We start from the raw sequence: 27,000 nt of genomic DNA on the forward strand, positions 1-27,000 counted from the left end.
TACCGTAGGTGATAGCATAAAATAAGACAACTAACTAATGAGTAGGAAAAGTCCATGTCTCGACTGTGAACCCTCCAATGCTGCTCACCCCCTGAGTTGGATGAGCTGTTCCAGAGGTTAAGGGATGATTGGTAATGCCTGGAACATTCCATGATGTTAGTAGGGGTGGCAGGACACATTTCTATATTGTGGAGGGAGCTACTGGAATAAGAAAACGTGGACAACAATGTGCCTCTGTATTTCTGATTGCAAAGCTTGGTGAAACACAGTATGGGAAGATACAGTACCTTATGTTACTTGACACAACACAGCAGACAAGTTTACAACGTATAGCCATTAATGCACAATAAATGTTGCATTCCAAACTTCAGCAACACGACTCTGCCTCTTTTTTTCTGTTTGATTTCTTTATCAAAATTTGACGTGTAAGTCAGCAATAGAATTGACATTGAGGGCAGTATTTAGTAGGGATAGAATGGAAGTCTTTGGGAGTATACTGTGACAACAAGGAAACAGATTATGTTCGGTTTTGGCGATTGATCATCATAGTCATTTGCATCCTGTCGGACGATAGCCGCCAGCCGCAACGTTACATATATATACTAGTAGCTATAATTGTGCTCAGATAGAGATAGAAAACTGCACTCAATTAGAAGTAGAATCTAGAAGTTAACAAGAATTCGGGGATCTCATACCTCCATGAAATATATGAGTTTTTGTAAGTGTTTTTTATTTGTCTCACTGACTATGGAAATAAGGTCGTAATTTGCAAAATCTAGTTTAATTCATGGACTCAAAATGAACATATGCCTGACTAAAATGGATATTTCCTGACGTGTGATATTTCAGTAGTCGGGAGAAGCCTCAATGTCAAGAACAAGAGCAGAATAGATCTGAAGTAAAAACCCCATAAGAGCCCATCTGGTTTCCCAAGTCACAAAATGCCGAAATCTGAGAGGGCTTCTTTCGGAATGGGTGCTCCAAAACGGGGTCGTAATAGGGTATGAATTTCCTCTTTTTCAATTTTAGAAAAATGGAACTTTTGACATTTTTCAGCCTCCCTGTTATTAGAGTGCACTCCTTGTAGTCTCCTTTCTATTCCTACCCATTGCCTTTTCTCAAATTTTCTTCATTCTCGAGTTATACGTCAAAACGTGATTTTGCGATCAGCTGATCGCTTGCAAAAGTGGCCACAGTCTTTGCAGAAGTGTTTTTTTCCGTGTCGATCTCATTACCATGTGAATGGAAACCAAGCAGATGGTGGAAGGCAAAATCGTAACTGTTTGGGGTTTGCCATAGTTTAATATACCGCTGGCAGAGGCTGTCTCCATTCATATGATATTGAGATTGACACTGAAAAAATTCACAAATTGATTTCCTTCGTATATTGCAATCGGTGTGTTAATATTCAGTTTGTTGCCATTAAGAAAAGACCAGGTTCAAACTGGCGCTATCCCTGTCCTTGGTGCTGAAAGCTATCCCTAAACAACGCCCCTCCCCTTTTCGTAAGAATATTACGCGGTTGCCGAGCATTTTCACCTCCCCTAACCTCATAAATCGGCTCCTTTTCTCTATAGAGGCAGTTCTTACGACTCTGTAGCTTATCTGGGGGGAAATAACGGCCCAAAATAGTCCCGTTCGCCCGAAAATCCATCGTAACTTCAGTTGTTTACATGAAAAGTAAAGCGGCTTTATAGTTTTGAGTCGGTTGTCCATATTTGGTCAAAGAGGCCTACGTCATCATTGTTTCTCTTTATTATCCAATCGGGCTCCACGACTCAAACACATAGACATGATGATAACCAATCAGCATCAAGGATACATCGGTTAATGCCCTCTGCGCCATGGATCAAAAGCGACTTTTAGCAGTCGGTGAAATTATTGCATGTAAAAATCCCCTCAAGTACCTGCAGTAATTCCGTGAACTGCTAGGGTTCCTCATTGACACGTGTGATGAATTGGCATTATGGCGCCTGTGGATGCATCCAATTAACTATATTAAACGTTAGGTAGTAAACTTCGTAAAGAAGAGTGCACGTTCGCCAGGGAAAGATTCTTCTGCACACCTCAGGTATGAATTATTACACTTCTAGAAAGGGTTTGGTGGAAAAACTGGAACGAAAAGTTTATGCATTTATGCGTTTTATTGATGTTTGTTTCATTGATGTTTGTTTCAAGGACCGTGATGCCTGGCGGGAAAAAATGAAGAGGAGCAAGGGGCCAGTTCTGGCCTAAGCATTTAGGCAGGTAGGCAGGTTTCATTTTTCGTTGCTGAACATATTTTCCTTGATTTTATTGTTATTATCAGTTCTTAACCGTCCAGAAAACACCTAGACGTGAAGAATTGATCATATAGAAAATATTGCAACAACTAGTTATGTAATTGCTTGCGCTATTTTTACTTTAAACGCCAATGTTTACACCCATTCCTGCCTATATCAAACCCAGCATATCTACTCTGTTCGCCAGGAGGATTACGTAACCACCTTGCATGACGTAATGAGGCACCTGGACTTAATGTATGCATATTTTTTAGCCTCGTTATCAGACGAAATCCGTTGATTCGATTGGTCCTCCTTTTAATCGAATTAATGCTCAGCAAAGACCTGTCAAATGGCCATTTTATTGAATACTGTAACTTATGAAAATCTAAGACTTGCTTCGCCAGAAGCGTCCTTTTAGTCACAAATTGCGGACGTTTCGGTTATATTCGGTCATATGATGTAACGCTACCATTATGATACCAATATAATACCTTTGTGATATTATGGTTGATCCAAAACAAGTTGAAACTAATGTTAACTTACATATTTTTAATTTAATAATCGTCGATAAAGAGAAATAAACACTAAAAGATCGAAGTAATATTTTACACGTATGTCGCGTGAAATTTACTCTTGTTGTACCGAGTCATTATAGACGTATTCCTAGAGGCATATATCGCAATAGTACTAATTGTAATGTTTGTAAGTTGTCACCTACTAGCTAGAATATGTTTTAATCGCAATCAAAAGATAAATGGGTCCAACAAATATCAATTATTGGAAAATTACTAACTTATGTTTTCCTCCTAAATTTGTAAAGTTGAATGATGACGCCAGAAAAATTTCGAATTTGTAAGATGAAAGCCATGATTAAGTCATCGTATTTTTCTGGCCTGTATGTGTGGTGATTTCCTATTGGCCTGTCATTTATCTTATGTTGAATTGATTATCGAATGCAAATTTTGCAGGTGGCACATGTGCGTGAAACACTTCTTTTCAAGATGGCGAGTGTGCATGTAAGGAAAGAACGAGCGGGTAAAATTCCACCCAGGAAGACGCGCCATGTCCACCTTAGTGGTAAGTTGTACTTTAAATTGCCGTAGATACTCTCCGGACTATTGTATCAAAATCTCCTTTAAGTTAAACTAAGCAAAAAGACAGAATTTCGATGATAAGTTTCGGCAGTTATCCCCACGAGTTAACGCTGCACTTAGTTAAGTAACCGATGGGGGCGCATTTGCGTGGTCGATATTAAAAAAAGCACAATTCATTTAACGTTACCACTATTCAACTGCTTATTCATTTTTTTTGCACCCTAATCATCAATTGTTTGAACATGGGTCAATTAAGTTTTATTCAATGAGGGAAGTTAATGATCCTGAAATAGGAAAACGACACCAATCTTAAGAGGTGCACTTTGTAAGTAATCCGCTGAGGAGCGCCTTAATGTGACCCCTGACCTGAACAGCTTTGTTTGAAACGTGGTTTGGCTTTGCTGTTGTTGTCCTGTGTGTTTTGGTCAAATTTTATGCGTTCAATGTAAAACAAAATTGTTCCGACGCCAAGAGCAAGCAGGAGGGACACGACAGTACCGTTTTTGTGAAGAGGATGACTGGACAAGGTGATAGATAGGCCTTTTAAAGACAGACGAGTGGGGAGGGGGGCGGGTAAACAGAGTTGTTTATGTATCAAAGACCGTATCCAGGGGAATGATATGCGTCACATAGTGATCAGGAAGGTAAATCTGTAGGGAGAAAACACACCAAGAATCCACCATAAGCTTGACTGTAAGAGAATCGGTGTTTTGATCTGAAACAGGTCAGGACTTTTTTCTACGCAACGGTTGTTGTTGTCTCTGGTATTCCGCTCTCATTGGTCGGATGTTGGTCACCATCAGTGCCTTTGTGAAAAAGGATGAGTGCATCAACTTGATGATCAAGAGCGTCCCCCTGGTGTTTGTCCTGATGTCGCGATGAGAGAAAGATGACTACCGGAAAGTCCTCGAGAAGATCGTGGAGATCCTGCCAGCAGCAAATGTGACCCGTGCCATGATGGACTTCGAGAAGGTGATGTGGTCAGCAATGTCCTGTGTGCTACCTGACGTTAGGAAGATGGGGTGCAGCTTCCACTGGGCCCAGTGCCTCTTCAGATAGCTTCAGAAGCTCGGGCTTCAGATGACCTACATGCAGAAGGGTGCGACCTACAAGTACCTCCGACAGATCCTGTCACTGTCAGTGCTGCCCCCGGAAGTGATCCCAGCGGAGTGGGAGAGGCTGAAGGCACAGGAGACCACACTGGCACTGCTGAGGTTCGCAGCCTACGTGGACAAGCGGTGGGTAAAGTCCACGTTCCACCCTCCCCAGTCATGGACTGTCTTCAAGAAGGCAGTCCGAACGAACAATGACGTGGAGGGGTGGCATAATGCATTAACAAGAGAGCCGCTGACAAGTGCCACCTGCCGTTCTACTTGCTCGTACCCCAGCTCAAGAAGGAAGCAGCACTTGTGGAGCTGAACATACCGCTCGTGCGGGACCAGAAGCTGTCGCGCACTCAAAGGAAGGGGAACAGGGAGGCACAGGAGAAGATCTTCAGGCTTTGTTGGCAGAGGTACGAAGATGGGGAGCTGACTACCAGCGAACTGTTGCGTGCCGCCAGCCACTACTGCCCGGAGCCGGCACGGCACTACACGGATCGTGGTGATCGTGAATATTGTTATCGGACATAGTTGTAGATAGTAATTTCTTGATTAAATGACTCAGTGGTTGCAACTAAAACGACTACAGTGAATAAAACCGGACTTTTTTAAGTTACAGTAAATATAGTGTGTAAATAAAACTTCATGTTAATAAATCTTGTTTTGTTGGTGTCATGAAATTCGGCGTCGTTATTTCCGTTTCTTTATTCGTACCGGTCACTTCTTTTGTTACTAAGATGGTTGATGGGGGCATAGCATTAGCGGGGTTCATTAGCGGAAGAAAAGAAGACCCCTTGGGTCACGCGATGCATGCCGGTATAGCATCAGTTGTCGGTGGCGAAGAATATTTGTGTGCGTTGTACGGAAACGGAAACATTGTATTTTCTGGTTCTATCTCGTTCTACGCTGCCACATGGGCATTATTTAGTAAGAAAATGGTGATGAGTGGTTTTAGTCTGACAGATAAACTTTGAAGCGGTATTGTATGTCGATTTATTGGAATTTTGTCGGCGCAGATAGGACCGGAAGCCAACGAAAGTGCGTGCGCCATTTTTATTATGTTGGCCTGCCGCACACGCACATGAACGTCTAAAAATGTTGTACACATCGCCTTATATATGTTGAATATCGCTATGTTCTAAGCTTTTATTGTCGTGGTCGCCAACATGAGACTTCGCCTGCTTGCTGTTTAGTGCGGAGAAAGGTAACAGTCCCCGCCGTCGCAGCCTGCCGCCGCAGTCTGCTTGAAAATCTGCAAAATTCATCAAAATTCGGGGGAAATTACTACATTACACATAAGTGACAGCAGCTCTAATGTGTTAGTAAATCCCCATGTGAAAAGAGTACCTGACTATACCCTGTAACGAAATGACTCAATGTCATGTAACGAAACCACTTCCATCATGTAACGAAACATCTGCAACGAAACGACCATGTAACGAAACGACCGGTATTCTTTACATCTGCTTTGGTAGCTGTTAAATTCCCACTCTCTCAATCCCCAGACTCGCGAACTTGACTCATCCATCATGTACTGTGTGACTTTAGAACCATGGACAGCACTCAGGTTTTATGTTTTTGATAACTTCATGACTTAACATACAGTATGATACAAGTCATGTAACATTACCTTTTTTGTCCCCAGTTCAAGCAGTTCAGAGTTTGACCCCATAATTTAATGAAAAAATGTTTTCAGATGGATGTGATGAATAACTTTAGAGATGGATTTTTCACTTATTGTAAATTGTTATCATAATGTTTGCCTTTGCATATGAGCTTGATCTGCTTGTCAATTTTCATGAACTGATATTTAAAATGCATGTGTTGTTGGCTCTGATGTTTTTGTACCCAGTTGTAATTTGATGAATGTCAATATTATGAGATGCATATCTTGTTGTTATTTGTATTGTGATATACATGTATCTTCTATGTGATATCAAGTGTGATTGTTGTTTGGTTATGATATTCTACATGTCTGTTCTCTTCTTTTACCTGACATTAAAAATGTTCCATTTGTTCTTTTCCCAACCAATACAAGATTATAGAACAAATGTACTGTGATATCTTATGTACATGTGATATCATGTGTGAGATGTTTTTTCTTGTGATTGTTGTTTGGTCAGAATATTCTATGTTCTTTTGGCTGTGCCCTTCTTTTGCCTCAAATGTTTTTTGTGCTCTTCCTTCAACCAAAGCAGGTTTTGAAACAAATGTTGTATCCTTTGTGTATGTAAATTTAGCATGAGATTTTTCTGAATGTTTATTTCTTTGACACCCTATAGAGCTTATGGGAAGCTGGGACTGCACCTGGCCATGTTCCTGTGTGTGTTCCTGAGGGACCTGTCATCTATCTACGAGACAAGAGAACATCAGACCTTGACCGTGAGTTTGCTTTTATTTTTAGAACTCTTTCAAAAAGGGGTCTGCGTGCCGCAATGCGTAAGCACTTGTATTAGATTTGCATAATGTAAAGTCAGGTTGCTATGACTGTCTTGAATGTTGAACGTAACATTATGGGTAAAGCATTAGGCCTGCATGAATAAAGCGTAATGCTGGGTCGCTGCTTTGCATACTTTTCTGCCTTGCCATTTAAATTTTGCATAATTCGAAGTAAATCTATGTGTTAAGCAATTCCAGTCTGCATGAAGGAAGAATTATAAATCGTGGCCACTGCTTTTAGTGCAAAGCGTGATCGGGATCTCCCATGCAGACCCCTAAAAATGACAATGAAATATGTTGGAATAGGGCCTCTCTGTGATCCTCTGAATTTTAGTTCCAAACACATGATTATCCAAATTGGTCCTCTCTACTATTCATTGTCATTTTTGATTGAAAGAGTTCACATTTCTTTACTAATATCTAGTTTAAGGTTCACACACAGTGACTAATATTTGTATGCATTTATGGTGTAGAACACAGTTCTAGTACATTTTCCTACTAAGGAAAGCACGAAAAATACTGTCTGTTGTTTCATTCTGGATAGCAATGGGATACGTTTTCAAAAGCATTTGTGATCAAATTGTTTTCCCTGAAATTAAATGCTTTGGTCACATAATGATTGTTGGAAATATGTCCTATTTCCTTACAGAAGAGGGAAAAGGCAATATGTTGTGCTTTCTTTCTGTAGTATGAAATGTTACCTACAGTACTGTAAAGCTGTGTGTGATGTTTGAAAGGGAGGAATTGAGTTATGGAATCAGCAAAACAAAAAAATCTTAAAGTTTTGTGAGGATTCTAACTTATACGTCGGTGAAGGTTAGACATGCAGGTAATAACATACCGCCAAAAACAGTTACTCAAGCAACTGGATATGATTTTGGAAACGGTCAGACATTTCATATAGCATCCACTACCTTTTGTCAGTGACTCTAAGAGAACGCAGGAGAAATGCAGGTTTATGATCATTTCTTTATTTGCAAAATTATGCCCGAAGGCTAATTGCTTTACAGTCAAAGATACTAATACAGTACAATACAACACAATCAAATGATAGGAGACAGACAACTGTTGGGAAAAGCTTATACTACTACGCTTGCTATTATGAGGTTTGACTTCTTCTTTGAAGGCAGTGGATAATGAATAGTCCCACATTCTGTATAATCCAGGGGTTTGTGATCTTAGTAGAAACGTAGTCTTTTGATAATCTTCTAAATGATGCAAGGATGGAGAAATTGTTGTAACTGTCTGAAATAATCTGTTTCTGTCGGTCTCATAGTGTGGACGCTGGCTAACAAAATGTGTAAGTGAAGACAATTTTTGGAAGTCCGTAGCATTGTAATTTAGTTTCTAGACAGTAGACAGTATAACTAAACAGTACATTAAATAAGATGTAAATATAAGCACAGTGAGGGATGTCTGTTAACACTTCTAAACAGTCGTATACAGTGAGAGGTTGACACACAATTAGGATTACTAGCCAGCATTTCATGGAAGTTTAGGTTGTGTAGCTAAAAGGTACTGTGGACACAGTCAACTTTTGAATTCAATCATTGCAACCACATATTACAATTTAAAAAGTACTGTAAACAGTTTCAGTGTGACACAGGTAGCATTTAAGGGTAGTTTGTAAAAGAAATAATTGTTAAAATGTAGATGTAAATAAAGCAAAAGAACTTTACAGGGAATAATCTAAGGAAATACAGTACATGTAGTTTTGTTTTGCTGATTTCTTTTAAGTCATGTAGACCCCAGACTTTGATATCACTGTTAATGGACTTGTAGCAATGCTAACCTCCTGTTGGAAAATTCAGGGCTCGTCTCATGTTGATCTAGTAGAGTTTGACAGTGATGTTTTGCGCTGACAGACTTTATTTGATGAGCTTGAGAGTAGGTCTGGGCTTTGGTGCAGGAGGTTTGAATTGTTGCCAGTACGTTAACAGTGATATCAGAGTTTGATCGAGAGTTTAAATTACTGCATTACAAAACACAATTCCTCTCTTTCCATATGTTCTATCCTTACACTTCTTGTCGCTTGGCTTAGCTTAGCCTGGAGGAGGAACGTCTGTCCCAGGGTTCTTACACATGCCTCGAGTCTGCGTAGTAGACATGCACACACCTGCAGTCACATTTTCGTGAGGAGCCATTTAACGTTTATTGTAGCCGGCGACTTCAATTTCATGTTAAGCAACACTGAAAAATTCTTCATATTGTATATATGGTTGAATGCCAAATTACCCCTAAATTGTTGCTTCAGACCTTTACACTTAAATTCTTCTGCCGAAAAACTTCACATCTAAGCCGGCTGCATGAATTCCACATTCTTACCCTCTTAATGTTGTATGAATCCAAAATTGCCCCAAAATTGTCGCGTTGGACCTTTACACTTAAATTCTCCCACCAAAAAACTTCGTATCCTAGCTGGCTGCATCCTGTTCGTATTGTATGAATACCAAATTGCCCCAAAAATTGTCGCTTTAGACCTTTCTTCACACTTAAATTCTCCCGCCAAAAAAAATTACTTGGCACCCTCAGCTGTTTAATTAATTGGATTAAGTTTTCCCGCCAAAAAACTTAGTATATAGAGCACTGTAACCTTGAACTTGTGCCCCCCTTCCCACTCTTCCTGCCCACCTCTCACAACTCAGAGTATGTTAGTTACACTGTTCTCTGGGCTTCTTCGAACATGTAGTCACCACACTCTGCTACATGAACACTTTGTTGATCGAGTGCAGTTTTTCCACCACTTAGACTTTAGAATAATCTCTCGCTCTCCTGGTCGATCAATGCACTAAGTGTACTCCCCGGGGGATGTCTTTTCGGAGACATTGATGCTTCGACACATCAGTATACCAGTGCAATTGACCGACCAGGAGAGCGGGAGATTATTCTAAAATCTAAGTGGTGGAAAAACTGCGCTCGATCAACAAAGTGTTTGTGTAGCAGAGTGTGGTGACTACATGTTCGAAGAGGTCAAGAGAACAGTGTAACTAACATACTCTGAGTGGTGGGCAGGAAGAGTGGGAAGGGGGGCACAAGTTCAAGGTTAGAGTGCTCTCTATACTAAGTTTTTTGGCGGGAAAACTTAATCCAATTAAGTAAACAGGTGAGGGTGCCAAGTAATTTTTTTTTGGCGGGAAAATGGACTGAACAAGGAATTAGTGTGGAATTAATACAAAGATAGACAAGTTTTTTGGCGGGAGAATTTAAGTGTAAAGAAAGGTTTAAAGCGACAATTTTGGGGGCGGCGGCGACGACAACAATGCAGCCAGCTGTAATACGAAGATTTTCGGTGAGAGAATTTGAGTGTAAAGGTCTGCATGAAACAACATTTGAGGGGCAATTTGGCATTCAACCATACAACATATTTTTTTAGTGTTGCTTAACATGAAATTGAAGTCGCCGGCTACTATAAACGTTGAATGAAAAAAGAGAAATGTGAGTGCAAGTGTGCATGTGGAGTGTTGTCTCGTGTTAATAGAGAAACCATACTCACACCTCCCCATCTTCTTTCACGCAGCCCTGCCTACAAAAGTCTGGTTCTTCCTCCTGTTGCAGTCCAGTCTCCGGGTCCGCATCTTGAAGACAGAGAAACAAAAGTTTAAGTCACTGTATTGACAACAGCAATTGGCCTTACTAAAGCATGATATTATATCACACAACATGCAAGTTTATGATCATAGTTAAGTTGTAGCTGAATGTTGCATTTAATGGTCCAACGTGCTGCAAAAGGAATCCATAAAAGTGTGACGTGCTGTATCTCAAATGACTGAAAGTGCAATATGGGACCAAGGAGGTTATACTGTAGACATTATAACCTCTTTCGTGGGCCAGTCTAGAAAAGTGTGACATAATGTGTAATTAAAAGCAGCAGTGCAAGCTTTAGTGACTGGACAAGTGGATTATATGATAGAAATGTATTAACATGGGTGTGTTGCTGAACAAATAAACTATACTCACAAGTCACAACTGTGCCCACTGTCTTCATTTCCGTCTGCATCGTCAAGTCAACTGGTTTCTCCCAGACCGGACAGCCAACCTTCAGGACACACCTATAAACGATATGAAACGATAGTACATGTAAGTGTGATGGAAAAATATCCCCAGGAAACACTGAATAACCATAATTAATGATAACATCATCCAATTCAACTATCCCATTGATTGAATAGATTTTTAAGGAGTTAGGCTCTAGAAAACTGCCTTTAGAAGTATTACAAAATGTATTGTGCTTGTAGCATGTCACACCTCAGAGTTCGTATTGATAATAACATGCGAGACTAGGAATAAGTCATGTAAGTTGTCAAGTACGTTGCTTGAATCAATGCATAAAAAGATAGGCTTTTCAAAGTGTTACTGGTAACAAGCTATGCCACAGCTCTTAATACATCCAATAGGAAAGGAAAAATCTATGACATTGTTGGTAAGTATTGTCTCACCTGCATGAACATGTACAAACTATGTGTTTTCAGGTCAACTGGTTTGTTGAGCCGTCATCACAGTTTTTTCCCAGTCAGGACAAGAATGCCAGGACACACCTAACTAACATCAATAATAATGAATAATTAGTGTGATGCTCCCCAAACAATTTCCAGGCAACTAGGTGATTATGAAAGTGATAAAATCCTGCAATTCAACTACCAGTATCCCTTTGCTTAGATATGTACAGTGTTAAAAGTTGAAAAGTTGAAAGCATCGTCTCACCTGTACAAACTCTTCACTCTGTCGTCAACTTCAAGCTGTCATCTAGCCTGGTTTGGACAGGAACATCAGGACTGCTGACCCTTATTATACCTACATAATCATAAAAGAACAATTGATGCCAGGTACATGATTTATAATTGTATGAATGGGTAACTAGCTACCAGGTAAAGATGAACTCTTGTATGCGACCTTTTACTTTGCCTCTGCCTAGAAATGTTGACAAGTGCTCAAGAAGTGTAATATACTAGTCATTTATTCAAGTCAAAGGCAATACAAAATTCATGTGAAAGACTGTTTGCTACATGTGTGTTATTTCTATAATGTGTAAGACGTAAGGGAAGAGTGCTAGAGTCAAACAGATCTTCTAAAGCAATTATTGTCTCACCTGTGGATGTTGTTGTTTTCATCTTGCTCTTGTGTTTTTGAGTCACCCAATCTGGTCCAATCTTCTCTTGTCAGGTTCAGACAGTAGTCTTCAATACTGCATCAGTCAGCAGCCAACTAAACTATACAGACATTAGAAGTTACACACTTGTAAATAGTAGGTTGAATGCAGAATTCTCACCTGAGAGTCATCTTCGGTCTTCAAATCACCTGGTCTGGTCCAATTTATTCTTGTCAGGTTTACAAAGAATTCACCACTACTGCATCAGTCAGCAGCCACCTAACTTGGACACAGACATTAGGAAGTTACACACTTGTTTCAAATAACACCAAATAGCTGTAGTTAAAATGCAGAATTGGGATTTTTCTTACCTGATATTCCTCTTCGGTCTTCAAATCATCTGGTCAGGTCCAGTCTGTCTTGTCAAATTCAGACAGTAGTCTCCACTACTGCATCAGTCAGCAACCACCTACAGTACATGTAACTACAATGTATATACAGACATTAAAAGTTACACATTTGTCATAAATAATACCAAGTAAATGGTGGATAAAATACATAATTGGAATTTTCTCACCTGATATTCCTCTTGGGTCTTCAAATCATCTAGATCTGGTCTGGTCCAGTCTGTCTTCTCAGGTTCAGGCAAGAGTCCTCACTACTGCATCAGTCAGCAGCCACCTACATGTAACTTGGACACAGACATTAGATGTTACACACTTGTCCATCATCTAATCATAGAGACATTACAAGTTGGACAATTGTTATAAAAACTAGCAACGCACGCACTCACCTTAAATGTCTTTACTTTAAAACAAACACATACCTCCACGAAAACTCTACATAATGACCATAAAACGGGAATAGAAACAACAGTAAAATAAATCAACCCCCTTCAACTGAAACTTTATGTGGAATACAAAAAAAATCGGCGCAAGATGTTTTGAAAACAGGAATTGTTTTCAGCAACAACCGTTATATAGTCAACTGTAGTGTTTGCGCCAGAAATACTTGGGCTTGGTCATTACTCTTTACTGAATTACTCTAAAATCGAAACGAACAAGCTTTTAAATTAATCATAATACCTTGCAACTGATAATAAAGAACGAAAGTATGGTTAACTCGACATAACTAGTTTTCAAACGTTTTGTATCGTATTCATTTAGGCGCCCTGAAGCTTTGAGGCCCCCATCTTGTTTACGCAAATTTTTGGCGGGAAAAATAACTATTATGTACACGGCCACATTCCAACAGGTGTTTTGAACCACGTGGAGATAAAAAAAGGGTTGCTCGATACACAATTTCTTTCAAGAAATATAACCTCAAAACGCTGAACAATTGAAAAAGACATGCACATACATATTAACACTCTACAAGTGCACCGCACATTGAAAATGTTGTTGAAAACGCGGTAACTTGATAGACTTTTTCTAATCTAAGCCTGTATATAAAATTAGGAACGGTCGCTCCCTAATACAGAAATAGATCATTTCTTACGGAGTATAACTTGACTTGTTCGTACTATAGCTGCCAAGGAATAATGTCAGCCAATTAAGTTGCTGGTTTACCTGCAACAATAAGCGAAGTCGTCTCCATACCACGCCACTCTTCCCAACTGTCTCGCCATTTTTGTCTTCTCCAAAATTCGCCAGGTCAGGAAATTCGCATTTTCTTCTCAAAACATCACCAGAACGGCACAAATCCAGAGCAAAAACTCCCAGACATTCAACTGCACACTTACTAAGACATTCTACCGACGATAACGCTAAAAAGCATCCAGAAATTTGTATTAAAAAATAAGCCCAGAGTATCCCCGTCGTACGAAATCACCATTTTGAACGGACCATACCAAACTCGTTTTTACACAGGTGTGCAGAACGGCCGTGCATAATTAATGTCAAGTTGGTAATCTAATTATGACGACCAATGACGGCCCGTTTCGGTGCCAGGCACTTATATGTGTCGAAGAATGAGGATTACATTACCTAATTACGAAGAATACTAACGTTAATATCAATCTCGGTAAAAAAAAATGATGGACGAAAATGCAGCTACCAGTCTGCTGCAGTACCAAGGTCAGGCACCAGGAGGCCCATATTTGACCTTGACCTTTGGCTTCCGAAGACCTACCAGCATACCAAATATCATCACAATCCATAAAGGCGTTCTGAAGTTATGCTGACTACAGATGTGCGGAAACACACACACACACACACACACACACACACACACACACACACACACACACACACACACACACACACACACACACACACACACACACACACACACACACACAGTCGCGCCAAAAACAATACCTTAATTTTTCATGGAGGTAATAACCCAAAACTTTGAGTGAAGGAGCGTGGAGTGTAGGAGCGTGGAAACTTTTCCAGCAGTAGACAGTTAACAAGCGTCCTCAAACGCTTAAAACTATTACTGCAGCCCTTCGTCGTAACACACCACCTTCTCAGGCAGGCGGCGCGGCGGCAGCTGGCTACATTACACCGAACGAATTGTTACACCTACCCTTTGAACATCTAACATTGTTTAAAACTGTGTAATGATAATACCCCTACTGTACTTGGTGACAGTGAGTTTCACTCTGCGATAGTTCTAAGAAAGAATCAATGAATTTTTTAAAATCTCAATCATTGGTTGATAACTCTGGTACTTGAAGGCATGACTATTCCTTGTTCTTTTCTGAGCTGGTATTAGGTACTTAATAGTTGGTACGTCCACCAGTTTACTAGTCATTTTGTACACCATACATGTACACAGTCTGGACTCTAGATAATTAGTTGATTACATAATAATCTAGTCTACCTACGGGGCTTGTTATTTCACGATGACTACATACCTCAGATTTTTGTGGTTCTATAAGTAGTTTGCTGCGTACCACGAATCTTTACGGTAGTCACATGAGACAGCGCTTAAACTGACCGGGTCACGCGAACATGTTTTCTTTCTTCACTGTGACCTTAAACGTTTTGGTCTTCAATGCATTATCTCTTTCCATGGTTGATTTTTTTATGTGTCCAACAATATTGCAAATGTTCAATGTAGAAAACCATACACTTTTTGTACTAGTAAAACATTGGTAACGTAAATATGGTTTTTAATCAAATGCAATGGCATCGATTCCACTCCAAACTTGTTTACAAAATAATCAGTGACCCGTGGTAGCGGGCGTGTTGCTGTATACGCCAAATGTCAACGTCATCATATCAAGGACATTCTTTCTAACGTTAGTCGTTAAGCGTTCGGACCGGTTTTTTTAAATCCGCCTCAACGCCTCAAGCCAAGACCGCAGCTTATTAATACATTTTGTAATAGGCAAGTTATCGTCACGGCGGTCACGTCCACCATCCGTGACGTCACAGCTCAGGGGTGCTTGTGAGGTCTTGTGACTACTAATCTATCCAGTTATCGAACCAAGTAGGGCGCCCAAACACAGGTGCCCCAACCCAACCCATCTATTAAACTAAAATGATATATACGAGTAGTCCACGTCTGCCCCGTGAAATATTTTGCGATCACAACAAAGTCGGCGGCTAAAATGACAACAGGGCTAAAACATTTGTCGGTCTTCCACGAACCGTCCTCTCCCTAGTGACTCCGCTACAGCTTGCACAATCACTGTCCCACGCACATAACGGATATCCCAGCTATTTCCCGCGAACGGTATTCATGTCAACTGTGACGTCATAGATCAGCTGATTGTTGGAACCGACTCGAACTGGATTTTCTGGCGCAGGGGAAGTAATGGGAGGAATGATATTGCTGTTGTATGCTACGTAAAATGGTACAAAATAACTTGTAACACTAGTATTCTCGTTGTGTCTTTTTTTGATTAGGTATAAGGTATCAAATTTAAATAATTATTTTATTTGAAAGCTTTATTTGTTTTTGTTTGAGCAGCTATTGTTTGAGAGAAGGTAAGAAAGCTCACAAATCGATGGCATGCTTTGTCATCGTCATTCCTGTGGTAAAACCGGTGGACTCCTAATGAGTCACAATCGAAGGCGTTGTCCCTGTTGACCAATAGTAGAGAAGCATGGTTAATTTTGACCAATCAGAGCCGAGATACCGGCGAGGTTATTGCGTCAGAGGCCGAGCCCCCAGTTTTCTCCTTGGGACCGGAGAGATTTCCAAAACAACATCGCCTGTACCGGAGTTTCCTGACGATTTAAAACTTTCTGAACACCACAGATTCTCCGGATTTCACAGAAAGAGAAGACCAAGAAGGTAAGGCTCACCATAGTCCACTTACAGAGGCTTACGATTAACAAAATCCCTGTAAAACCCGGTGAATTCAGTTTGTTGACGTCTTGACAAAATGGGGTCACCTATGGCGTGGTAGCCAGTAGTTGACTTTTGATGTGATCAAATTAGGTGTAATTATTTCTCTCAATTTGTCTTTACGCCGTAAACTCCCTGCACTCAAGCCATGGCTGTTGCCATTCATACGGGAATTTACCAAACGTGCATAAAAATTGGTCGATCTACATAGAAAACGTCATTGGGGGGCCCGGGGATCAAATTAATATGTAACGTTATGAATAATTTGTTAACATCTGGCTAAAAAATAAGTACTTAAATTGTACTAACACCAAGTTGCTGCGTTTTTGGCGATCGCCACCACAGTTACTACGTAGTTACCTTCCCAAGCCCAGGAAGAAGTTTTTGATTTATTGATACCAAGATTGTTGTTGCCTATTTATGGAAAATATTTTAAACACATCAGTTTAGGCCTCACAAAGTGACTTTTGTGAATGTGAGATTGGAAAAGAGAGAGATATAAAAAAACTATAAAAAAAACTTAAAACCTTCATGATTTTTCACTGTGTATTAGTCAGTGAGCCCTTCCCAGTGCAGTTTGAGAAGATGAGTCAAAAGAATACTGTATATTGAATTTGTTGAAAAGGCACAGTTCGCGGTAGCCGTGGTGACTCTTGATTCGGGCTTACATTGCATTACCCTCAGCAAGAGTCGTGGAAAGATCCATTGGTAGAACTGCACATTTCCCGTTGGCTGCCCGATGCTTCGTTTTTGACCCGGTTTTTTGCTGTCCCGAGCTTCCCTACAATATAACTCCACAATTGGCCGGGTTGCCGATGTTCAGATCGGCCTAAATATTCCATAGCGCTCGGTAGCGTCACGATTACCGAAGCGCGACCGAAAACTCTCCGATCATAACCAGAAAGCCTACCGAGCGTTCCCGACGGCGGTAGCGGACATTCCCGACTATATCCAAGATGGCCGCCCGGATGGAAAAACACCGATGTAACGTTACAAACTGTCCCGCTATGGCAGCCAACGGGAAATGTGCAGTTCTGCCAATGGATCTTTCCACGACTCTTGCTGAGGGTAATGCAATGTAAGCCCGAATCAAGAGTCGCCACGGCTAAGTTCGCGGTAGTGCGTGGTAAAAAAAGATAAGAAAGGGTTTTTAGAGTCCAAGTTTGAGGTCACATTTCCATCATCTGCCATGAAATGACATTAGATGTGAACATTGCTGAAAATGTCTAGGAGGAGGCACAAATTAATTTTGGCTTTGAAGTCCTTATGGGTATTCTTGATCCCTCCTATCACAAGATACAAGAACTATAAAATGAAATGCATTAACAGTAAACAGGACATTTTAACAGGCCCAACTCAAGATGCATGGGAATGCTCATTGTTTGGATACTAATTGTCTGTTCACATCATGCATAATACTATAATGTAGTAGTAGAATGGTTTATTATTACAAGAACAAAGAGACAAAGTACACACAAGCCTCCTGGCAGCTATAATGGCTGAATTGCGAGGCTTATTCTAACATCATGTTGCGAACAAACTTTGTACATTCATAAAATCTAAAAATATAGTTGAATTTAAAAGCAAATATTTAAAATCGACATACAATAAAGCTGTGTGGAAAGTGAATAATGTAAAAAGCGACAACAACAGCATGTCAGACTTTCTTTTCTAACCTAGCTGCCTTCTGTTGTGAGTTATATTTAAATCTGCCAAGTATGAGTTTGATGTCATCTGCAGAGCAATGGCCTAAAATTAGCCCTTCAGATTCACAATATTGTGACACTGACAGTCATAATAAAATATTCATCTGACTTATGTGTTTGTCCTGGCATGAAAAATGGTCTGAATACATTTTTGCACTTGGCCTGTATCATAAATCACAGACTGAGGTCATTCATTCTGTTATGACGTGAATATTCCCATTTGTCAGCTCATCATTTGCAAGGTGAAAAAGGAAGCAGCTATCCTGTTTTCTTCAACAGGCATTCAGCTGCCAGTTGTTACGACCCCTATATATATGAAATGTAGTGTTGCATACCGGTTCACTGGACTTGGATCCGGACTTGTAAGAATGTTTAGGTTCAAGTCCAAAAAAAGCTAAAAGTCAAGAACTGAGTCCGGACTTATTACCATAAAAGACCATATCGCATACCCCTTTTCTTTCCAAACCAGCTAAAACCGTTAATAGATTGCAAAATCTTTGCTGCAAAATGAAGGAAACATTGCCATTGGGCATCGTCAAGTACCGGTCTCCATGTTATGTGGCCAAAGTTTCACCCAGACAACATTGCAAGGTTGCCAACATGCAATTTTGTATATGCCATGGGTTTAGGTCCGGACTTACAAGTCCGGAACTGAACCTAAACCTCTGGACTTGAATCCGGACCTGAACCTAAATGTGGGTTTAGGTATGCACCACTAATGAAATGTGTATACTAGGAGTAGTACAATTATGGTCCTTCCCATTGCAGCATTAGTAAACCATTTTCTTTTGGGATATATTGTAATTTGTGTAAATTGTATGAAAGTTATGTTTGCAAAATTATAGGACAGAGGACAAAGAATTAGCACGAACTGTCTGGCAAAAAAAGAAAAAGAAAAATAACATCAACATTTTATACCCCCTCCTATGTCATTAGACCTGGCCACTAACCTCTGACCTGTGTATTGATTGACAGAATCAGAAGATGCCTGGGGAAGAAGCGACCTCCCCGTCTGAAGCTGTGATGGTGAACGGCCACCTGGAGAAGAGTAACAGCCTCCCGTCAGAGGACGACTTGTTGGACCCCATGTGTGACCCAGACAATCCCATTGTCGTGAAGTTCCAGGATGTCAGTGCAGCCGCGTACAAAATCAGAAATGGCATTGAGAGAACAGCGTGCACTGTGAGTACTTGTATGATGGCTATTGTACATTTCCTGTCCATTGTAGTCAAGATGACAACCATATGTCATTGATCTATTAGGCTATCTGTTATCAAAGGGTTCAATAAACGGGCAAGGGTAAGATTATGACCATATAGGTCATGAAAAGTGGAAATTGAACTATCAAAGGGTTCACTGACTTATCAAGAGGTTCTCAAATTTTATCATATAATTCATATTTCAAAAAAAATTGTTTGATTAACCTAAGCTACTGTCAAGTTACTCAATCAGATTCACATAATATTGTATCAACAAGTATCGACCTTCCAACTGCCTATACCATAACCAATGCAAATTTGGTGCCAAACAGCTGCCTTATTAGCAGATGATACTGTACATGTATGTTCTTCAGGTAACTTATGCTATTTTCATGTTTGCAGAAATCAGTACAGCTCTCCACACTGACAGGACTTGACTTGTACTTCAAAAAGGAGTTCCTACAGCAGACAGGAAGGTATGTGCACTAATGTGGCTGAATACATCATTTAGTTAAAGAAATAGATATTATGGAGAGAAAATGTTGGGTCTATTGTCAAGTTTCTTGTATAAAACTGTCAGTCAAAGATGGCTGTCAGTAAGAGGTTGTCCTGAAGAAGACGACAGACAGTCTTTGAAATGTTAGATAATACAACTTGTAAATCCCAATAGTTGTTGAATAAAGAACCTTCTTATAGTATACATACTCTTGCTGACCTGATGAAATCATTCACTGTTGTGTCTGGCAGCTTCAAAGAAAGAGGAGCGCGGTACACCCTCATGGCTCTGTCCAAGGAACAGAGACAGATCGGAGTCGTAGCGGCGTCGGCAGGAAACCACGCCCTAGCCTTGTCTTACCATGGCAACCAACTCGGCATCCCCGTCACCGTGGTGATGCCCATCATCGCGCCGCTCATGAAGGTCAACCTGTGCCGACAGTACGGCGGGAACGTTATCGTGAAAGGCAAAGATATCGGAGAGGTGAGTTCAACTCTGTACGTATACAGCCACACACAGTTAAAGTTCTGACGCTGAGATTTGATATCTGACATTGACCAGACTTGGTGTGAGGCAAATGTTAAAGTATGAAGGTGGGTTGCTAACCCCCCCCCCCTGAACCAATAGGATTTATACAAAATAGCTGGTCTCAAAAAAGTTAAAAGTTAAATCCTTCCCACGAGAAAGTTAACACGATGAAATACCAGGTAGCAGAAAAAAGTTTGTACCTGGCATAGCTTGCTTTTCTCAACATTTTTGTGTGTATTAATCTACAGTCCAAGGCTCACGCTCTCAAGATAGGAAAAGACACAGGGATGGTGTACATCAATGGGTAAGGAACATTTAATCTTCATATCTACGCTTAATGGAAACATGCAAATGCAAAATAAAAGTCTGTATCTGCATGGCTCAAGAGGTTTTGCATTACTAAGTATTTGTAACATAACAACTGTTGCCTTTTTCACTTTTCCAAAAAAGTTTTTAGAGTAATTTTAAAAAACTCACTTTTGAAGTTGAATGGCTTTCACCAGTGATGAAATGGCGAGATAAATGACAATAACCTCACAATTAAGCTTGTGTAATGGTCTTTTTTGTCTCTTCAGCTATGACCACCCCCACATCCTGGCTGGCCAGGGGACCATGGGGCTGGAGATTGTGGAACAGGTGTCCGACATTGACGCAGTGGTCATCCCCATAGGGGGAGGGGGGCTCATCGCTGGATCAGCCCTCGCTATCAAGAGTCTATACCCCAGTGTTAAAGTTATTGTAAGTACAACAGTATAACTACATGTATAAAGAACAAGTTGAAGTCTTGTGTTTTTAGTGGCATGTCCGTTTCTTCACATATACTACTGACAAGGTTTCATAAAAGTTAAACTTGTCAATAAAGTGTAAACAAACCTGAAAAGATTTAGCAAAAGGGCCTTTGCTAGGCTTTAAAACTTGTGTCTCTTATAGGATATTTCATTTGGGATCCAATGAGTCTATTTTGTATGCTTGTTTCCTACTATTTAGGGAGTTGAGTCAGAGAGATGTGCTGGCTTCACAGAGTCCATGAAGGCAGGAAAAGTTGTGACAGTGGGAGCACAGTCCACACTGGCTGATGGTGAGGAAGTGTTTTGCTTTGTGACTAAGACAGATATGGGATATATATATTTATAAACAAAAATGCACTGATATGACATCAGTAAAATTTGTTGAATTTGATATACACATACGTCATGCATTGCAGGACATTAGAGTTTTGTGAAATATTTTACAATTTAAAAGTACATGTACATCATAGATTTATTTCCCTTCCTTTCTTGTTTTATTTAAGTCAAGAATTGTTAAAGAACTGGAGGGAGGGAGAAAACATTATGACAACTGTTACACCAGTTGAACTTGTGAAAATTGAAGCTGCATTTTACATTATCGTTCTCTGTTATGTTCTTCAGGTCTTGCTGTTCCCACAGTTGGGGTTAACGCTTTTGCCACAGCCAGAAACTACATCGACCAAATGGTCACCGTGGGGTAAGCTACACTCAGGCGTCCATGTTGTTGACCTTGTGGGGTTCTATGCCCTTGACCTGGGTCTGAAAAGGAGTTGTTTTGTAAAAGGGCTACACTCCTGATTGTGAGCAAGGACTATATTCTAAATGGAGATAGGAGGAACATGAATATGATACTAACATATTAGCATACAGATTAACTTGACATTAGCATGAAAGTTCATCTGAGTTGGTAAATTACATTATGAAAAACTTAAACTGTTCTCCAACTCAAAATTTGACTCACCAGAAATTTTCGACTGAATACTGAAGACTGAGTGATTCAGTCGGAAATTTCTGGTGAGTCAAATTTTGAGTTGGACAAACAGTTTAAGTTTTTCATAACTTGACATTATTGTAATGATGAAGAACATTGTTTACAACTAAGGGTAATTGCAGGTGTTCAAACTTGAAGTTAACCACAAATGTACTTAGTCTAGTAATAATGGTGGTGGGATAACAGTGAAAAAGTGGGGGGTTGCAGTTGCCAGGGTTTTGAAAAATAGAAAATAAATTGAACATTAAAAGTGACCCCAAAAATTTACCTTGACATTCTCAAGACTAACCAATAGAAATGTAAGCCAGGTTTGTGCTGATTGTTTTTACCCCGACCCAGGGAGGAGTTTATTGCCCTGGCAATCCTGAGGCTGGTGGAGATGGAGAAGGCCGTGGTGGAGGGAGCGGGCGCCACGGGGCTGGCCGCCGTACTGGCCGGGCTGCTGCCCGAACTCAAGGGCAAAAGGTCAGCACTTTGGGTTTGAGAAGAATAGAAATTCTGTAGCATAGAGCATGCTGAAAGTTACATTTTTGTATTACATTGTACATCACTGGCAGGCTTGAGCAGTTTCAATTGTACCATTCAGTCTTGGAAGATGATACAGGATTCAGTGTTTTACCTACCTACAATACTTCTTATCTATCGTCTGGGACAAAAAGCTTCTGTTAATATTAGGATTATAATCTTATGTTCCAGGTTATTGAATTCCATATAGAGATTGAACCTGTGAATTAAATTCGCCCTCTGCAGGGCGTTGAAGTATTTTTTGTTGCCAAGTAATCCCTCTGGTTTTTGTAGCAAGTGTATCATACTAAAAAAACTTTATGTGCTTGTTTGAAGATATGAATTTTTTATGTTTGATTGAAGGGTGGTGATTCCACTGTGTGGAGGGAACATTGACACCACAGTCCTGGGGCGCTGCATCGAGAGGGGGCTGGCAGCAGACGGGCGGCTCTGTAGATTTGTCGTAACCGTTAGCGACAGACCAGGAGGGATTGCCGAGCTGTGCAAGCTCATCGCAAAGTTAGGAGTCAGGTAAGCATCATCCTTATGGCTACTCAATGTGCTGTCACTGTGTGTCATCTACCTTCCTTCCTTCTCATTGACAAACATTTTTAAGTACTTGATAAAATTAACATGTACATTTTAGCAGTCCACACTTAAAAACTTAAAGATATTAAAAGATAATGCATTTCCTTCCTGTGCAGCCTTAAAGACATCTTCCACGAGCGGGCGTGGCTCACATCGGACATCTTCAGTGTACAGGTGAGATCTGTTTGATTTAAGATAGAATATCTCCTGTGTAGCACATAGTGCAGGTGATATTACATAGCATTAGAGGTAAAAGATTTGGTAATCCTGTCTTCTACCTCTGCCTCCCTCCCTCCCTCCCTGGCCTCTCCAAATGTAAATTAAGTTCAGTACATGCAGATTCAAAGCCTATATTCGTATGTGGCAGTCACAGAGTACATGAAAATCAGCTGTGGCCACATACATCAGGGGTAAGCTTGGCACTCATATATTGGATAAAAGTTGTTCTTTTGTCATTTTTCATTTCTCTCAGCATGGAGGTTCACTCTTTGTGTTTTCCTCTCTCCCATTTCTCCATTATCTCCATTACCCCTGTCTGCTGTGTTGCACTGTTATCCCTTCCCATCATCCCCTGCTGTGTCCTGTCCAGACCAAGTGTATCGTGGAGACACGAGGTCATGAACATGCCGACGAGTTACGCAGAGCTCTCGAGGCTCGGTATGAGAGTGTTTACTGGGGCCCACATAGCCTGATGGGGCCGTAGGTAAAAAAGACAGTCACGTGGCACTGTACTCACGAGTGAGGTCAAAATTTGGTGTTTGTAGACTTGTACAAATTATCATAGTCATAAACATCTTGTTTATTCTGTAGAGAAGCAAAGGGACCTGTTTTGTTGGTCAGTTGTTGAGAAACCCTGTACTTATCCCTCTAATCTGGAGATATAACTAGTCACAGGCAAAACTGGAGGCTTCCTTACAAAGTAACTAGATGTTTTCCCCTGCATCAGTTTTGTAGGGTATAAATGTGGCTGCAAAACTTGTATCTTTTGAGAATCATTTTGTCTTCTGTGAAGGATCATACCATTTCTGGATCGTTATGTTTTCCTATAGTCATACTTTAGGGGTCTTCATTTGTTTAATAGGCAAGATGGACACAAATCTTCCAGCCCCTACTAAAAGTACTCTGGGAATTAATAAAAAAATGATAATTGTGTTCCTTACTCTATTGTCCTTTCTTTTATCTCTGATTTGTTTGAACTGTAGAATTACTACATGTAAGACATACTGTATATGATAACACACTGATTTTCTCAGGCATGTTTCTCCCTGCTGACTTTTACTAAAACACAGACAGGTTTCATGCATGGATACACCCACAGCAGATAGGGGATAACTGCTCAGCTTTAAACAAAACAAGGTAGCCATTAGTGGTGCATACCGGTTCACTGGACTTGGATCCGGACTTGTAAAAATGTTTAGGTTCAAGTCCAAAAAAACCTAAAAGTCAAGAACCGAGTCCGGACTTATTACCATAAAAGACCATTTCACATACCCCTTTTCTTCTTAAACCACCTAAAACCTTCCGTAGATTCCAAAATCTTTGCTGCAAAATGAAGAAAACATTGTCATCGGGCATCGTCAAGTACCAGCCTCCATTTTATGTGGCCAAAGTTTCACCCAGACAACATTGCAAGGTTGCTAACATGCAATTTTGCATATGCCATGGGTTTAGGTCCAGACTTAAGTCCGGACCTGAACCTAAACCTCTGGACTTGAATCCGGACCTGAACCTGAAATTGGGTTTAGATATGCATCACTAGTAGCCATATATGTGTGTGTGCTTCTATCATTATTTCATCCATTTGGCACTGCCATACTTATTAACAGGTGATTCTTTTTTCCATCCCTTCATACCCTTGAAACCCTGTTTTGCATGTATGTGCTACTGCTTTAATTTCTGGTTTTAAATTATTCAAATCACACGAATACAAATGGTTCATACCTATTTTCGTCATATGCTTGCTCTTTGTTTGGTGTATCTTACCTTTCCCACCATGCCATTGGGATATCCCATCATGCAACTGGTCCTTTGCATCATTGGTTTGTCTGTCATGGTTGGTCCATCCTGTTATCCTTCCCACCATGCACCTGGCCCTCCCCATCATGCACCTTGCTTGCCTCAGGCCAAGGTGGTGGTGGAGACGCGTGACTGGGACCACGCCATGGAACTGAAGCGGGCCCTGGAGCAGAAATACAGTCACGTCATCTGGGGCCAAAATACGATGGCTGAGATGCTCATACAACATGTGTCATCTCCGGGGCCTCTGTTGCAGGACCTAGGGGGTCCAGGGAATGTCTTTTTCAGAGGGATATCGGATAAGAAAATCACTAAAAAATCTTAAGCTTCAAGAACAGCCAGGCCAAGCAATCTAATACAGTTCTGCAGATATATGGAATGGACAACCATCTTTTGCATTGCAGTGGTCCCTCAGTAACTCACTGTGGTGTGAAAGATGTCTGTTGTTTTTTAGGATTAGTCCACTCCAATCCAATGTAATTGGACATTATAAAGGATGAAAGATAATTCCACGTACTCTAATGTAAATAGACCTCGTGGTGTATACATTCCTACTCCTAATACTTCTGCTATGACTGTGGGAAGATGTGTGGAAACTATGATCCACAGTGTTGTATCTTTATGACTACATTTTGGTGCACAACATTCCAAAGCTTGTGTATCTAGCACTTGTAGATACATATTGGATGGTATCACTATAGAAGATGAACTATTGCACAACAATGAAATCAACTATGGCAAATATCATAAGCAAAAAAGTTTCAAAGAAAGCTCCGCTAATGTAGTAAGAAATCTTAGGTGCTAAAGGTGCAGACTTAAGAAAAAGATATGCTTTGTGTAACACCATTGCTTGGTGTTATCTACAGTGTACTGGTATCTACAGAAATCAGCAATAAAACCTTTGAAGAAGGTTGTGGATTCCAAACTTAATCAATCAGGATGTTTTTTAGGGGTTCAAAATGCACTCTGGTCTTTTTCTTGTCTTGTCTGGTCTTTTTCTTGTTTTGTTTTGTTTCATTTCTTCTCAAAAATTCTTACAGTTTGTTTAAAAAAACTACCTTTTGCTCTTAAGAATAAGGTGTAGCCATCACACATGTTCAATATCTTATGGATTGCCATGTGTTACATGTACATAACACTGTGTAACAGACAGTTGTAAGTTCAATTCGTAGAACAATCGTATCTAACAGACAGGACTGACTGTTTGTCGTTCGAACAGCTGATCCCATTCTAATACTAAGAGAAGCCTATGAATTCAAAGCACTTGGACTTCTTTAACTTTGCCTTCTTCCCAGAAACTTTGTCATAAAAATGCAATAATTGTTCTGACTTGTGAATTGATTTCAATGTATATATTTAAAGAAAGACTTTAACAATAGTACAAACCTGTTAATATTTCGTGGTCCCCTACATAATTTTTCCTATTTACCCAAGAACCCTGTCTTCACTACAGACAAGGTTGACTGTGATTGTAAATAACTGCATGGTTTAACAGATTGATTTTACACAAAATGCCCGTAGCCAGGATTTTGAATGGGGGGGTTCTTCCCTCTGCTTGAGGGGACCTCGAGCGCCATAGGCGCGAGGTGAGCGGCGAAGGCGCGAGGCGAGCGGCGAAGGCGCGAGATTCTTAGGGGGGTCCGGGGGCATGCTCCCCCGGAAAATTTGAAAAATGAACCTTCTAAAATGGCATTTCGTGCATTTTTGAGAGGATTTCCAAGAAAAAATCAGAGATAAATTTTTATTCAATGACAATGGGAGCAGTTTTTCTATGATTCCAGTCCATCTTTTCAAGAAAAATCTTGGACCTTTACATTAAAAGTGGACCAAAAAGTGGACCTTTACATAAAAAGTGGACCAAAAAGTGGACCTTTGAGCCTTGTGGGGGTCTCAACCCCA

The 27,000-nt window shown here is 40.4% G+C and overlaps 1 protein-coding gene across 4 annotated transcripts in view; it reads left to right on the forward strand.

The window, feature by feature from the left end:
• Window positions 1–16,067: 16,067 nt before the first annotated feature.
• Window positions 16,068–27,000, forward strand: part of LOC109476108 (L-threonine ammonia-lyase-like) — a 12,544-nt gene continuing 1,611 nt past the window's right edge. For 2 of the 4 annotated variants that reach the window (XM_019776985.1, XM_019776984.1), the window contains exons 1-11: window positions 16,069–16,231; window positions 18,967–19,173; window positions 19,593–19,666; window positions 19,938–20,169; window positions 20,463–20,518; window positions 20,790–20,952; window positions 21,202–21,292; window positions 21,624–21,699; window positions 22,333–22,458; window positions 22,861–23,028; window positions 23,202–23,259. In XM_019776985.1, coding sequence (XP_019632544.1) covers window positions 18,976–19,173; window positions 19,593–19,666; window positions 19,938–20,169; window positions 20,463–20,518; window positions 20,790–20,952; window positions 21,202–21,292; window positions 21,624–21,699; window positions 22,333–22,458; window positions 22,861–23,028; window positions 23,202–23,259 — 1,242 coding nt within the window. In that variant the 5' untranslated portion in view covers window positions 16,069–16,231; window positions 18,967–18,975. Of the gene's footprint in view, window positions 16,232–18,966; window positions 19,174–19,592; window positions 19,667–19,937; window positions 20,170–20,462; window positions 20,519–20,789; window positions 20,953–21,201; window positions 21,293–21,623; window positions 21,700–22,332; window positions 22,459–22,860; window positions 23,029–23,201; window positions 23,260–23,674; window positions 24,048–25,207; window positions 25,477–27,000 lie in introns of those variants that run through there. The other 2 variants (XM_019776983.1, XM_019776987.1) reach the window with 2 other exon arrangements.

This window comes from Branchiostoma belcheri, unplaced genomic scaffold, assembly GCF_001625305.1.
Source record: "Branchiostoma belcheri isolate BF01 breed outbred unplaced genomic scaffold, Haploidv18h27 scaffold36, whole genome shotgun sequence".
NCBI classification, from domain to species: Eukaryota; Metazoa; Chordata; class Leptocardii; order Amphioxiformes; family Branchiostomatidae; genus Branchiostoma; species Branchiostoma belcheri.